At 44.3% G+C, this 15,386-nt stretch overlaps 1 protein-coding gene across 5 annotated transcripts in view; it reads left to right on the top strand.

Annotated features, from left to right (window-relative positions):
* LOC123961053 (tetratricopeptide repeat protein 28-like) overlaps positions 1-15,012 on the top strand; it is a 168,209-nt gene extending 153,197 nt beyond the window's left edge. For 4 of the 5 annotated variants that reach the window (XM_046036154.1, XM_046036156.1, XM_046036158.1 and 1 more), the window contains 15 exons: positions 240-369; positions 472-690; positions 2,270-2,429; positions 4,374-4,514; positions 7,918-8,062; positions 8,228-8,407; positions 8,557-9,101; positions 9,447-9,694; positions 9,794-9,918; positions 10,008-10,239; positions 10,494-10,570; positions 11,273-11,296; positions 12,155-12,284; positions 12,398-12,505; positions 12,649-15,012. In XM_046036154.1, coding sequence (XP_045892110.1) covers positions 240-369; positions 472-690; positions 2,270-2,429; positions 4,374-4,514; positions 7,918-8,062; positions 8,228-8,407; positions 8,557-9,101; positions 9,447-9,694; positions 9,794-9,918; positions 10,008-10,239; positions 10,494-10,570; positions 11,273-11,296; positions 12,155-12,284; positions 12,398-12,505; positions 12,649-14,264 — 4,080 coding nt within the window. In that variant the 3' untranslated portion in view covers positions 14,265-15,012. The remainder of the gene's footprint in view (positions 1-239; positions 370-471; positions 691-2,269; positions 2,430-4,373; positions 4,515-7,917; positions 8,063-8,227; positions 8,408-8,556; positions 9,102-9,446; positions 9,695-9,793; positions 9,919-10,007; positions 10,240-10,493; positions 10,571-11,272; positions 11,297-12,154; positions 12,285-12,397; positions 12,506-12,648) is intronic. The other variant, XM_046036155.1, reaches the window with a different exon arrangement.
* Positions 15,013-15,386: the final 374 nt, after the last annotated feature.

The following is a 15,386-nucleotide window of genomic DNA, read 5'->3' as shown; positions in this document are numbered from 1 at the left end:
GCATGCATAGTGGTATATGATTTTGGCAGTATCTATAGTGCCTTGCTGTACTTTGTCTGCTTACATTTTAACGTGAGTTACGCCAGTAGGAATCAAACCTATGAAAAAAGACAGTGATGCTTTACCTATTGAGAACCCCCGTTGACCCGCAATAATCACTGAATCAAAGTGTGATGTCAGGTTAACTTAAACAAACCAAGGATATCTGAAAATATTTGGTTGTTGTTGTTTGTCCTCAGCTCTACCGAGCATCTGCACTGTTTGAGACCATCCGCCATGAAGCCCAGCACAGCACAGACTATAAACTCTCTCTGTTTGACCTGCAAACCTCCTGCTACCAGGCACTCCAAAGGGTCCTTGTCAGCCTAGGTATGCCAATAGACACTTCCCATATCTTCGCTACTTTATGCTGTCAGGTACCAATTTATTTAGGTTTACATATTAATCAGCATTGTCTTCTTATTACCACAGGCCACCATGATGAGGCTCTAGCAGTGGCAGAGCGGGGTCGCACACGGGCCTTTGCTGACCTCTTGGTTGAGAGGCAGACAGGGCAGCAGGACTCAGACCCATACACCCCAGTAACAGTGGAGCACATATTGGACACCGTCAACAGCCAGAGGGCCTTGGTGCTTTATTTTTCCATGGCCGCTGGTTACCTGTACAGCTGGCTGCTGGCTCCAGGAGCAGGTAAGGACTGACTCTCCGCTTGGCCTACTGCTCAGATTATAAATTGGTGCTGAAATCCTATCATGCCTGTCTGTCTTTATGTCATTGTCTAAAACATTATCTCCGCTGTCAGAGACCATATGCGCTTTATCAATCAAATTTGGTGGATAGGTTTCAAATTTCTTCTTTTACTGAGGTAAAATAAATTCAACCAGTTGGCTGTATGGTGATACTATGACTGGCAACTTTATACTTTGACCAATAAATAAAATAAAATAAAATGAAACTCCTGAGCAGGCTTGAATTTCTCCTCTGTTCAACACAATTACACCACAAACTTTCTGCAATTTTAAATTTGATACATTTTTTTTTTTTTACTATTTCTTCTTCAAAGTTGTTGTTCTATTCCTTGTGAAATCCCAACAACTACACAGGTGAAACAACCTACAAAGAAGTAAACACACAAGCTTGTTCATATCAAAGCGGATAAAAGGTCCAAAGGCTGTAGCTTGTTTTCAGCTGCAGGGGTAAGAAGGCCAACTTTAACACCAAGCGGCAGGGCCACCTGCCACTCTGCTGTTAGGATTTGCCCCCATCTTCCCTTCTCACCCCAGAAGGGATCTGCCATTGAACCATGCTAATTGAAAGTGACACTGCCAAACAACATTGACAACATCTCTGCACATGCCAACAGCTTGTTAATATGACTTGTGAAATTCCAGTTTCACAAAGAGAATAGGCAAAGTTGCGGGTGAACTGTAGTACATGTCACACGACTCATGTGGCTGCGATACTATTAGTTGTTCTTTGGCTCTTTTGTGCTCTCTGCTGTAAAGAGAGGAAATGAGAGCCGTGACCCACGTCCCATGCCACCAAGCCTGAACATTTGATCAAATCCAGCTCTCAAGCAACCAGCTGAACTTGACCCCCCAGCATTAGTCATACGGAGGGGAGGAACACTACAGGGACCAATGGAGATCTTCAAAGTGCTGAATATTGCCCCAGGCTAAGAGGGTGCCACTTGCTCACTAATCGCCTGTCTGTCACTTCCTGGCATTCCCTGGCATCCAGCTGGCACACAAACGTGGCCTAAAGAGTCTGCCGTCAGTAAAAAGGGCCATTAAGGTCCTAATTACTTCAGTAGTGTAATCATCAGTGACATTTTATAGACCTGAATGTGCACGGACACACATGTACACTATACTGTCCATTCAAATTCATTGAATACAAAACATACATCCAAGCACATCCGCTTATCCAGCAGACACGCCCACACACAGCCTGTACTCCATCTCTGTGTGCTCTTCCCCGCCCCCCGCTGATGTTCTTGCTCGAGACTCAGCTGAGCTCTCATGGCGGGCAGCAGATGGCACAGGCAGCCTACTCTTATCTTTTATTGAACATTATTTGTTTTATTCATTTAGCTCGACAGATTCACTACTGCAAGTGGCTTCACTCGCAACTTTCAGTTGAAACGATCCAATATTCCCGTCGCGAGCAAATAGTTCCAGTTTGGTTTTTTTTGTTTTTTTATTAAACTTTCACTTTGTGGATGCCTGAAAGCAGCTAGTCATATTTGCCCTCCCTTCTCTCTCTACAGGCATCCTGAAGTTTCATGAAGTGTACCTGGGCGAAGGCGTATCAGAAGGAGGATCAGAGTTCCAGGAGGGAGGCAGCAGTGGGGTGGTCTGCGGCTCCTCATTGGAGCAGCACATTGCCAGTGCCCGTGAGGCTCTGGGAGTAGAGTCTTATTACAGCAGGTGAGATGTTTACAGCTGTCACAATAATATGAAAATTCTACTTTGTTTGTTAGCTCATTATCCATATCACACATATTTATTTAGGAGTAATTGCTAGAATGTTTGCACAAACTTGTTGCTGGTATTTCTCTATCCAATAAGTAATTTCATGGATTATGTTATTGCACGCAAAGGCAGTAATGCCACCACTGACATTTAACAATCCCTTCTATTCCTCTCACGTAATATAAATCATGTAATTTATGTGTGGTTTTTTTTTACTTTTTCATCTTCAGTCCTAACAAGCCCCATGTCTTTTTCTATTGGTTCATGTCTGTGTTCGGTCTGTTCGTGTGACATCTGCTTTTGAGTAATTTTGATGAATCAAGAATTTGTGATGCAATGCTTTTGTTTTCATGCAGATGACTTTCTTGCCTCTATTATGGTCCAATAAAAACACTGTTTGATTAACAAGTGCTCTTTAAAAAAGCCCTTGTTAACCAATCATCAGAAGGAAGCATAAAACATATGTCACATCATCAAAAATGTAGCCCAAACAAAAAACAAAGATAAACACCGAAACCGAAACTTGACATTTTTATTGCTAGAGTTAGCTGAGGAAGGGTTATTTTATCATTCAGAGAGAGTGTGTGTGTGTGTGTGTGTGTGTGTGTGAGTGGTTGTTCTGCCCCATTGCACCCTGTGATGACAGGCCTCCACTACCTTCCTAAAGCACACCACTCTCTCTCCAGTGGAAATAAATGAGACGAAATAATGGCTCTTTGTATAGCCTGACTGTTGAACCCACCTAACAAACATCAAACCTGACAAGTAAAGGAAGAGAGAATGGTATTTATGCTGAGAGTATAAGGATGAATGGGAAGGTTAAGATGCAGTGGAACAATCAATGGAATAAAAATAAAAAAGCACGAGGCTGGTGTTTAAAGACCAGACAACAGGGAATATAGCCAGAGGGACTCTGCAGGAAGAGATGGAAAATGCGGTGAAATATATTGACAGCTAAAACATACATGGGTCTACATAGCTTTTAATGTTAGCTTTGTTTCTCTAGTTGGTGTTTGATCCATAGTGCCCAGCTGGCCCGCCCAGTGCCAGCCTCCGCCACCCTAGCAGTCTGGCCCTCCTGCCCCATTACCAGCTCATTTACTACTCCAATGGGAAGCTACACACACGCCACTGCGCCTGGATGGGCACAATATGGCACCACTTACCAGCCCATTCATTTTCCAGAGTGAAGAGAAAGGGAAGCAGCCCTCTGAAATGAGTGGAAATGGAAAATGAATGGGATTGAGAAGAATGGGTAGAGCATATGTGTGTGAAAAAAGGATGATATAAAGAGGGGAGGCCTTTGTGGCAGTAGAAATCTATGTATTAACATTTGGATCATCTTTTAAAACTGCTTAAGTATAATGCATTGAGCATTTTTTCTGTCAGTATGAATGAATCTGAAATGAGACACATACTGCAAGGATTTCCAAAAAATGGTGGTGATGCTGGTAGTCGGAGCATAAGATGATGAGCGATCCCATGGTGCAAGTTCCGCTACTGTGAGAGCAAGAAGCTGACATACGCGTTACATTATATTGGTGCATCAGAAGAGAGGTTCATATATGAAGAGGGAGATGTGGGAGAGTGGTGGCGAGGTAGTGATTGTGGGGTGGGGGTGGGGGTGGTTGACTCCCAGCTGACTGGATCAGCATCAGCAGCATTATAATGAAAGGATTTAGCTCCATCAGGGTGTTGGACCAAGCCTGAGAAATTAGGCCAAGTGTGTGTGGGTTGAACAGTGTGTATTTCGGGCAGATCAGGAGTGTGTGTAGTTGATTTATCCGCAGAGAAACAATGTAAGTCTGTGTATTGCCTACTTTGCTGAAGTGCCTTTTTCTTGCCAACATTTCAGAGGCTGTCTCACTTCATATCTCTCTCTCTCTCTCTCTCTTTCAGAGGGTGTTCAAGCAGTGAGACAGAGAGCGAGGCAGGAGATTTGTTGGACCAACAATTTGAGGAACTCAACAACAAGCTTAACTCAGTCACTGATCCAACAGGCTTCCTGCGCATGGTGTCCAGAAACAACCTGTTCAACAGGTAGGAGATTTGTGCAAATCACCTGGACGTTCCTGCAGTCTTACTGAGAGACAGTCGTAATCAACAAGCGCTACTTAGACCCACTTTTCCACACACACAAAAAAGATTAAAAATATCTGCTTGGGTAAGGAGATTCGCTGGTATTGTGGCTCATCTGTGAAAGGAGTCTTTTCTCCATTGTTTGCCCAGCACAGAGGCAGCATGTGAATCCTCCTTATTAAATAGACTGAGTAGAGCCAAGCCGCTAAAGCTCTTATCAACTGCCTACTCTGATGGGGCCTTGTGTGTGTGTGTGTGTGTGCGTGTGTGTGTGTGTGTGTGCGTGCATACTAGACACAGACACCGATGTGGTTTTAAGATGTTTGCCCTGCTTGTGTTTGTTCTGTGAGTTTGTTTGTTGTTCAGCGAGTCTGCCGGTGGCTTGTTTAGAATATTATTTAATACTTCTCTGGAAAGTATTCATTAACATTGGGCTGATTGGTAGTGTATACCAATAGAATGTGTGCATGTGTGTGCAAATGTGTGTGTCTGGGTCATATTTCCCTGTCCTCGTCCACAGTTGAGCTGCTCTTTGATGAGAGGGTAATTCCAGCTTTAATTGAGTCTCGGTGCTCATTAAGCCCCTTTAATGGGCTGCCGGTAATAATCCGCTCATTCTTTTGGGGCTCAAAAAACTCTGAATTATAAAGCTCCTCATGCTTAGGAGGCTATCGTCTATCACAATTTTAAAGCGAGAGAAAATTAAGAAAGCCTCATTGTCATTTGAAGTCATTCATCTTGGGGTTTGATGCCAGATAATATACATGTATGTGCTTTTCAAGACTTCACATCCCCCTATCATTGTTCCCTACCATGTTATGATTTAGGCTATTAGTGGTATAAAGACTGCCATATTCACAATATTGACACAATTACTATAATTAAGACAAAGGAGAAAAAATATTAGGGCGGCAGCATTATGATGGCACTGTCGCCTCACAGCAAGAAGGTCGTGGGTTCAAACCCCGGTTGCCCCGGCCTTTCTGTGTGGAGTTTGCATGTTCTCCCCGTGTCTGCGTGGGTTCTCTCCGGGTGCTCCGGCTTCCTCCCATCGTCCTAAGACATGCGGACTAGGTTAATTGGTGACCCTAAAAATTGTCCTTAGGTGTGAGTGTGAGCATGAGTGGTTGTTTGTCTATGTGTGGCCCTGCGATGGACTGGCAACCTGTCCAGGGTGTACCCCGCCTTTTGCCCGACGTCAGCTGGGATTGGCTCCAGCCCCCTGCAACCCTGTACACAGGATAAGCGGTTGACGATGGATGGATGGATGGATGGATGGATAATTGAATTACATTTAAATAAAATAGGTAGAAGAATAATATAGTCAGCATTAAAAGACCTGTGCTTCTTGATGTGATGTCTTCATTTGGTATTATCATTGATTGTCCTATTTTAACACTGAGATAGAATCTTTACCAGGGAGCTTGGAAGGATTACTATGCAAAGGTGATAATGAAAGTCTCATCATGTCTAATCCCCCACGCTGTGTAATTGAATACATTTTTATGCACAATGATAGCATAATGAGATTGTTTGAGAATCTCGATGAAGTTGTCGGTAAAGAAGCATAAAGACTGGTAGGACAGGACGCCTGCATCAAAAGAGCTGAGTGGCCACTAGCTGAAACAGTAATTTATATCACAGCTGGAAATGAGGTCGGTATAAAAAGCTCAAGTGTGTTACATTGAGGCTAACTTGTCTACCTTTGTATCTCCTCTCAAATCACACTAAAGAGTCTGTCTTTCTGCAGCACAAACCAGGCAGCTACTGAATGCAGTCCTCACCTTCAGCCTCACTGCCTTTAGTGTTTTCTTTTCACTGTTTCCCTCTACATTTGACACTCACCTTTTCTTGGCTTATCCCTGGCCTGCTCTCTCATTCTTCCTGTCAGGCTAACAAACGATTGTTTGCTTTCCCATGGAAGCTCATGCCAAGGCCTTGGAGAGAGACAGAGTGTTGGGAGGCTGGAGGGAAGCCAGTGGCCTGGGGCTACCAGAAGGGCAGGATAGATGTCTGTTGGCAGGGGCCCGGAAGAAACTCTGGCTGCTGGAACAGATGGAGAGTAGTGACAAGTGCGGCCATAAAGCCTGGCCCTGTGTGCCTACAGCACCAAAGGCTTATAGCCCCATGGCCACCATTAGCACAGTTCTCAGTATGTTGTATGTCTCTGCCTGAGCAGAGTGTTGTCACTCCCATCACATAGCAGACATGCCTCAAACATGCAGGGCTGTTACATGATTTCTGTTTGTTTCAGAGATTCAGAGTGCTGCAAAATAGTCATTGGCAGTGCACTGAAGATACCCACAATCTCATCTTTTTGAGTTTTGATTGTATGTAGCATAGGTCCCAGTAAAGATGGGATGAGCCGCTCTCTCCTTCTCATCCGGTGGGGATTCTGGTAAACTGATCGCATTCAACGCCACTTTATGTTTCTGTAAGCTCTCGACTTCCACAGTGTCACACTGCCATCTAGTGGACCTTTACATAATGACATAATAATGTGGTATTTCCTCATCCATCCATCCATCCATCCATCGTCAACCCCTTATCCTGCATACAGGGTCGCGCGTGGTATTTCCTCATGTCATGTGAAATTCTATTTGGGGTTTACAGCACATCACAGTGGAGATCCAATATGGGCTGCCTTCATCATACTGGGTATGACTTAGATCTGATAGTGAGCATGTTAGAAAAAGGACATATGGGACTATGGTTGTCAGTGTTGGATCACTCTCAGCTTTGTATGGCTACCACACACAAACTCACAGAAACTACAGTGGCAGTTTTCGTCTTTCTAGTGCCATATCTGATATAACACAGTGCTGTAAGCTAGACATGGAGCCACATTCCTAGCACATCAGCAAAGCACATTAATTGCAACATGATGGTTTAATGTTGAAGGAGAGTTTGATGCATGCGATCCCTGTTTTCATGCACTACATTGTATAGTCTTCGCACAGTCTTTTTTTTAACTTTAATTATTATGCAGTATTTTCAATTACAAACCTTCTGTTGACATTAAGGTGACAAAAGCAATCTTGTTTTTTCTTAAGACTGTTTAAGTGTTAAGTGTTAAGTTAAGTTGTTATGTAAAATAATATCAGATTAGACCTAATTGGTACATTTACTGACACTCATGGGGACTAAACCATGACCTACTAATTATGATATCTTGAATATCTGTAGATCTGGAGGAAGGAAGGTAATTTTGTAACTTAAAGAAAACTGAGAAATGAGTTGTTGTCCATGCATATATTTTTGGCGCCTGTCTAAAAGTGATGCAACTTAAAAGTTTGAGCTTGCAGCATAAAAAAGTATGATTTACAAAATTAAAACAGCATTATTTTGTGGTGTGCTTGTGCAGGAGTTGCCAGAGTATGACAAGCCTGTTCAGTAACACCATGTCACCTGCCAAAGATGGTAACTCCTCCCTGCCTCGTCGCTCCAGCAACCTTGGAAAGCCTCCACTCAGGGCACTTTATGATTTGCTCATTGCACCTATGGAGGGGGTGAGTATTACCTCTATGGGTCATTACCTGCCTATTGATGTAGTTGTGTGGTAGAAAGAATGGCTTAAGAGAAAATGCAGTTGTGAGAAATAGAAATCAAAAGCACCACACATTTAATGTTATTTTGTATTTGTGCATTTTCATACTAATCATTTTGTCTGACAGGGCTTGATGCACTCCAGTGGACCTGTTGGCAGGCACAGACAACTGGTGATGGTGCTGGAGGGAGAACTATACCTCATCCCTTTCGCCCTTCTAAAAGGAAGCTCTTCTAATGAATACCTATATGAGCGCTTCAGTCTCATCGCTGTTCCCTCCATCCTTGGTCTTGGATCCAGTGCAAAGGTTGAGCTTCTCATTCAGATGACTGAAAATAATGCCTGACTTCTATTTGAAACTTCTTAAAAACCTGACAGGCTTTTATGGCCACAGATTCTACTTTTTCAAGATACGTATGTAGATCTACAATGTAACCTTTGTTGTTGTAAACCTAGGCTCACTCCCGGCGCCCTGGACCAGCTCCATGTGGTGGTGTCTCGATGGCAGCTGTGGTGGGCAACCCTAGACTACCCTCACCTGTGATGGACCGCTGGCTGTGGGGACCCATGCCCTCTGCAGAGGAGGAGGCTCTAATGGTGGCTGAGCTGCTGGGCTGCCAGCCCTTGGCCGGCTCTGCTGCCACCAAGGAAAGGGTAATGAGTGCCCTCACACAGGCTGAGTGTGCCCACTTTGCCACCCACATTTCCTGGAAATTGGCAGCCCTGGTGCTCACCCCAAACCCTGAGGGCGTGCCTGGTGGCGCAAGTGCCAGTGTGGGAGTGGGAACAGTGGGGAGAGGTGCAGGGGGGAGGAGAGGCAGCAGTGGTCGAGGCAGGAAGGGCTCCATTGGAAGCGGCTACACCATCCCAGAGTCGCTCCACATGCAGGATGACAGCAGTGACGTGGAGAGCATCTGTGACAGTCCGCCCCTCCAGGAGTTCCTGCTCACAGCTGCAGATATATTGGACCTGAGGTTGCCAGTCAAGCTGGTGGTTCTGGGGTAGGTTGGCTGGTTAAATGGAACAAATTTAAACAGTGGTCTCTATGTTGATCGCGGTGCTGATATTTTAATTTTCTAAGTCGTACGTCAGTAATTAGGTTATTTAATGTCAAAAACTAGGATCAAATTAACCACACTGCAGATGTGAATTCAGGATTGATCTACAGACATGGAAGTCATTAGATACAGTGCAGTACTAATCAAGAAATTGTAATGTAAGTAATGAGAATGGCATAGCATAGCCTAGAGAGACAATTAACGCAAATAATTCTTGAAATGCTTTGCTATTAAATATTTTCTAGCTTCCTAATTCAATTATACGTTTGTGTGTCATTGTGGCTACAGGTCGTACCAGGAGTCCAGCAGCAAAGTGACAGCAGATGGTGTCGTGGGACTGACCCGGGCCTTCCTGGCTGCTGGTGCTCAGTGTGCTCTCGTGTCCTTGTGGCCTGTCCCTGTCGCAGCCTCCAAGGTTTTTGTCCATGCCTTCTACACTGCCCTGCTTAATGGGACCAAGGCTAGTGCAGCACTGGCAGACGCCATGAAAACTGTCCAGAGCAGCAAGCAATACTCTCACCCCTCCAACTGGGCAGGTGAGAGAGTGTTATTCACTTACGTGTTCATTCGGCATTCCCATACAAAAAAGGATGACCTTGTAATGTAGCTCTTTTTGTTGCATTTTTTCTGTCCAGGATACATGCTGATTGGCAATGATGTGAAGCTTAACAGCCCATCCTCCCTTATTGGCCAAGCGTTGGCAGAGATTCTACAGTATCCAGATCGGGCGCGTGACGCTTTGAGAGTTTTACTCCACCTGGTGAGACATGGAGACACACAAGGACTTACATACTTTAAGTAAAAAAATACTGATAAAATACTGATGCTGCACTTTCCTGGTCCTTGCAGGTGGAGAAGTCTCTTCAGAGGATACAGAACGGCCAGCGCAACTCCATGTACACATCCCAGCAAAGTGTGGAGAACAAGGTGGGGGGTGTCCCTGGCTGGCAGGCCCTGTTGACAGCTGTGGGCTTCCGTCTTGACTCTGCGGGCACCGGTATCACTGCTGCCGTATTCTTTCCAACTGCTGATCCAGGAGACAGGCTCCAGCAGTGCAGCACCACTTTACAGTCACTACTGGGTATGCACCTGAGACAAGCTCTATATCACAGTTAAATAAGATTCAGAATCTGTCCAATGTTTTACTGATTTGGTGGTTATAATTTAATGAGAATTTGTTTTTACATTGTTTTCCACATACCACAAATCCCATTCTGTCACTTTTCATATCACTCCATATATCACCTATTTAGCCATAGTGCTACTTAGTTTGGGATTTAAAGAACGTACTTTGTGTATGAATAATGAACAATTTCCTTTGATCCCATCCCTCAGGTCTGCCGCCGCCAGCTCTCCAGGCTTTGTGCAAACTCATCACAGCTTCAGAGGCAGGAGAGCAGCTCATCAACCGGGTATGCCCCTGCAGCTCCAAACAAATGCTTCTGGACTTTTAAATCTAATGCACCAGATAGAAATTAGTCTTGGCTCAAATGACAAATACCATTGCTATTATTTTGTGGTAAAAACTATTAAGGCAGTCCCTCTCACTTTCTCTGAAACTTTTACACAACCTTCTACCATGAGCTTCTAGCTAGAAGTGAATATCAAGGATATATTATTGCATAACTGAGTTACGTCGGGACTAGATACGGCTAATACATTGGCAACTCAAGCTGCAGCTTAATCTGCAGTGAAAAGCTGCATAGGGACTAACTAGCAGTTTTAATTACAATCTGAGTCTGTTCTCTTGCACTCAAAAAATTTATCTTACACAGCAGAGGTTTATCCCTCTGTGTTTGTGTGTGTATGTGTGTGTGTGTGTGTGTAATATGTGGCTATAATCACATGCTTATAGTGAAATACTATCTGGTTAGTAGTTGGTGATTTGTTGGCTGATACAGCTAATACTGGTCTCAATGCACAGAACATGAAATCTGTTCAACCTACTGTGTGTATGCTGATTACATCAAACTCTATACTATAATAAACACTTCTGTTACTTGCTGCTGTTATCCTTCTTGTAGACCCGAACCCTTGTACCTTTTGTGAATGGCCTGTGTGCATGCAATTAAAAGCCTATTCTCTCTCCCCTCCTCCTATCGTGCTGTCTGAAGGCTGTTAAAAATATGGTGGCAATGGTAAGTGTGCCTTCACCTACCTGCACTCCATCCCATTCTACCCTGTTCTTCCTCTCTCCACTTTCTTCCTCCTAAACTTTCTAAAGCACCACCTTCATGTGTAGAAGCTGCATGACAATTTAGTGATCGGTTTTGTTGTTTTCATGCTGTTTAGCATTTGCATGCATAAAGTGTAGATGAGAAAACGCTTACTCTGTTGTCTTGCTCATATTTTTTGTCCATTGCTAGTTCCATTGCAATTCCGATCTTAAGGATTTTGAGTATTTGAGTATTTACAACCCTGGTTCATTCAGGTCAGAGAAATGTTTCAGGGTGGTAGAAGGGATAAAGCTATGATGTAATAATAAACCTCTACTAATCGTAAAGAGTGAAGTGAGGAGAAGAGGCATGTTTTCTCCTTTCTGCACATTCACAAGTTGACAAAGGTTTCTCTGTTCCAAGCAAAGTAATCCACAAACAAAACAAGCAAGTGTGCTCCCAGGCCTCTTGTAAACCCCCCCACAAAGCTGAAACCTTTTCAGCTCTGCCTCACTGCAGGCGTTCTGTTGTCCTGAATACTCATACGTAGGACTCAAACATGTTACGAAACAGATTCATACCTACCTAAATGTTTTTACAGTAGTTAAACAATAAGATGTGGCTGCCATTATATTAGGGAACACATATAGATGTACTCTAGAGAAACAAATATTCAGTTAGAGCAAGGAACTATTAAACTTGACACGTTAAGTTCTGCGCCATAGAAATTTTTTGCCCACACAAATGAATTTCAGCCATTAATCACATCTGCACTAGAATTCAAGTTTATAGTATTCTTGTGCTCTTTCCCCTATTTATCTTCTCTCTTTTCTTCTCAAGCTCCACCAGGTGCTTGTCCAACTCCAGACAGGTGAGAAAGAACAGGATTTCTCCCTCCTGCCCATTCAGGTCTCCATTAGTGTACAGCTATGGAGACTGCCAGGATGCCATGAGTTTCTAGCTGCTCTTGGTGAGTCAACTGTTACCTAAGAAAACTTTCAATCCATGTGTCCATATGGACTCACAGAGACACATTGTCAAATTTCGGAATTACAGCTGCTGCCCTTTTTTGTGTCTGTGCAGGATTTGACTTATGTGAGGTCGGCCAAGAAGAAGTGGTGCTGAAGACAGGCAAGCTAGCCAACCGCCGCACCTTGCACTTTGCTCTCCAGTCTCTGCTTGCGCTGTTTGGTTAGTATACTTATTTGCTCATTGTATCATTGGTCATTCTGTACCTCATAATATTTTCAGTCACTTGACTGGACATTGGAATCATCCAGATTGTGCTTTTCAGCTGTCACATTTTCCCCTTTTTTCATCTTCTCTTTCTTCAGACTCCACAGAACTGCCCAAGCGTCTGAGCCTGGACAGCTCATCTTCTCTTGAATCTCTAGCCTCAGCGCAGTCTGTGTCCAACCCCATGCCCATGGGATACTCAACCCTTCCCTTCTCTCCTCCTTGCCTGGACAGTCAGGCATCAGATGCAATCTCTGTCTATAGCCTCAGCTCTGTAGCCTCCTCCATGAGCTTTGCTTCCAAGTCAGAGTGTGATTTCCTTGGTCATCGGCAACGCAGTGGGGCCACAGCACACTACTCTGTCCACAAACACCCACATGTTCCCCGTAGTCGTTCCTCTCCTCATGGGGCGGCTGCTGCAGTAGCAGGAGCCCGGGGTGATGAGGAGGAATATGAGGGCTTTTCCATTATCAGCAGCGAGCCACTGGGAAGTCACTGTGACTCTCTGCCTCTACCACCAGGCCACAGCCAGCGCCACCACCGTGGAGGCAGGGGGGTTGTTGGTGGGTCCAGCACAGGAGCTGGGAGAGGCTACACTGTATCAGTATCATCAAGGGGCAGTGTCAGCACTCCCACATCTCCTGTCAAAACATGCCTGGTGCCCAGCCCAAACTCACCATTCCAGAAGGTGGGTAAGGTGAGCAGCTCAGATACAGGTGAATCTGACCAGTCCAGCACCGAGACGGACAGTACTGTCAAGTCTCAGGAAGAAAAAACTGTCCCTCTTGATCCTCAGGAGCTGGCCCAGAAGATTCTGGAGGAGACTCAAAGCCATCTACGAGCTGTGGGTAGTCTTCAACGCGCTGGGGCAGACGGTGGGACAGCTGGAGGAACCTCAGCTCGGAGCAGCGCCTTCCGCTCTTCTGAAACTAGCGCATTCAGCCGTCCTAACAGCAGTGCTAGTGGCCGAGCTCAATCTTCCCCGAGACCCAAACCTCCCTCTCGTTCCTCTTCGCTACAGAAGATAAGCTCTGGCTACAATAGTCCTGCAGTCTCTGAGTCTTCCCAAAAGGAGGGCAGCCATCCTTCGCCCACTCTGGACAGCCATGCACAGTTCAAATTAAAGTACCCGAGCTCCCCATACAGCGGCCACATCTCTCGTTCACCGAGTAATGTGTCTCCCTGTTCTGGTCACCAGTCTCCAGCAGGTAGTGCTCCATCCCCTGCCCTGTCCTACTCCTCGACAGGCTCTACCTGCTCTACGTCTGCTGATGCCCCAGACTTGGACCGTCTAAGAAGAGGGGTCATTGATGAAAAAGTCCAAGCTATCCACAATCTGAAGACCTTTTGGGCAAATGCTGCAGCAGCCCAGCAACAGCAACATCTGGGTCCTGTCAAAGCCGTCCACAGTGCTTCTGGGCCACTTGCTTCTGCTAGTAGGGATGTACTGAGCCTTCTGAACCTCTCTCCACGCCGTTGCTCCCCTAATGATACTCAAGACAGCCTGGAGCTGCGGGAGCTAGGGCTACAGTCACTAGATAGGGGCAGCAAGAACTCTTCCAATGGACACCACTGCTCCAACCCTAGAAAAGTGGCCCCATCACCTACTATTTCGACAAGCAGTAGCCCTGGTGCTCGTTCTATCCGACTACCTGCTGGCAATGGATACAAGTTCCTGTCGCCTGGAAGATTTTTCCCTTCCTCTAAATGCTGAGACATTTAAAACGGTCCTATACTTTAATCTACCATTTACTATCCTGTGTGCTGAAGGAGAGGGGCACTTTTTTAGGACCACTGTTGGTCCACCAAGCTTGACTGACAGCAAGAAGGATTTCAATGGTCAGTGAGCGTGATCCTGCAGAGGCACATGAATGCTTTAGAGTGTCTTGTCTTTGTGCCCATAACACTGTAAATGGCAATGAGAAAAACTCAACGACCTGATACTGTGTTTGTGTGTAACTGTGTGTCAGGTAGATGTAAATGCCATTTGGTATTTTCCTCCCAAAACTTTGCTGTTTATGTGGGCCAAGATGCAACAACTATGACTGATTTCCTCCATTCTATTTTTTGTTTTTAAATTGAATGGTTATTGTTATTATTGTTTTGTTATTGTTATTAATATTATAATAATTATTATTATGTTTTGTAAATTAATTCCGGTGTTTCACAATCAGTATTAAGCGTTTTTATATTATTAAAAAGTGAACAAACCTGTACCATGTAAAGATGGATAGAGTGGGGGAAAAAAGATTTAATATTTTTTATTGAAATCAAAAGGGCATTTTGCCTGATTTCTTTGTGAATTGAGTGTCTGCTTTGAAGCATGGATTCTCTTGCTATTCAATGTTAAGTACCATGTATGACTTTTTAGCCCATGATTTTTTGAGATTAAACATGAACGTTTCATGACAACCATCTGTCATTTATCAGTAAACTGTTTCAATAAAAAAACATCATGTTTGCTTTCTTGTATTCCTGACCTATATATAAATGTTTATGACTTTTAATATATATTTATTTATTTATATAGGTAAATAGATAAATAGATTGAAACAGCATAGATATAGAAATATATATAGGCGAGAGAGAGAGAGAGAGAGAGAGATCTGAGAAGGAAAAATCTCTTTGGTGGAGCTGCTGACAATTAATGTCCACACTAAAGTTTTGTCCCACAAGTAGACCTAGCTTCATTTTAATGGGTCAAAAGAGAAACAATGTTTGGAACCACTGCTACAACAAATGTACATTAAATTACCGTAGTTTCACCTAATACCAGGCACCAAGTCTAGTAACACCTCATTATTAGACCACGCAAGTGGGCTTCAGGCCGTGCAGC

The sequence above is a fragment of the Micropterus dolomieu genome, linkage group LG21 (genome assembly GCF_021292245.1).
Source record: "Micropterus dolomieu isolate WLL.071019.BEF.003 ecotype Adirondacks linkage group LG21, ASM2129224v1, whole genome shotgun sequence".
In the NCBI taxonomy this organism is placed as follows: Eukaryota; Metazoa; Chordata; class Actinopteri; order Centrarchiformes; family Centrarchidae; genus Micropterus; species Micropterus dolomieu.
Note: the sequence above shows the minus strand (reverse complement) of the source record. Positions and strands in the feature narration are given on the sequence as shown.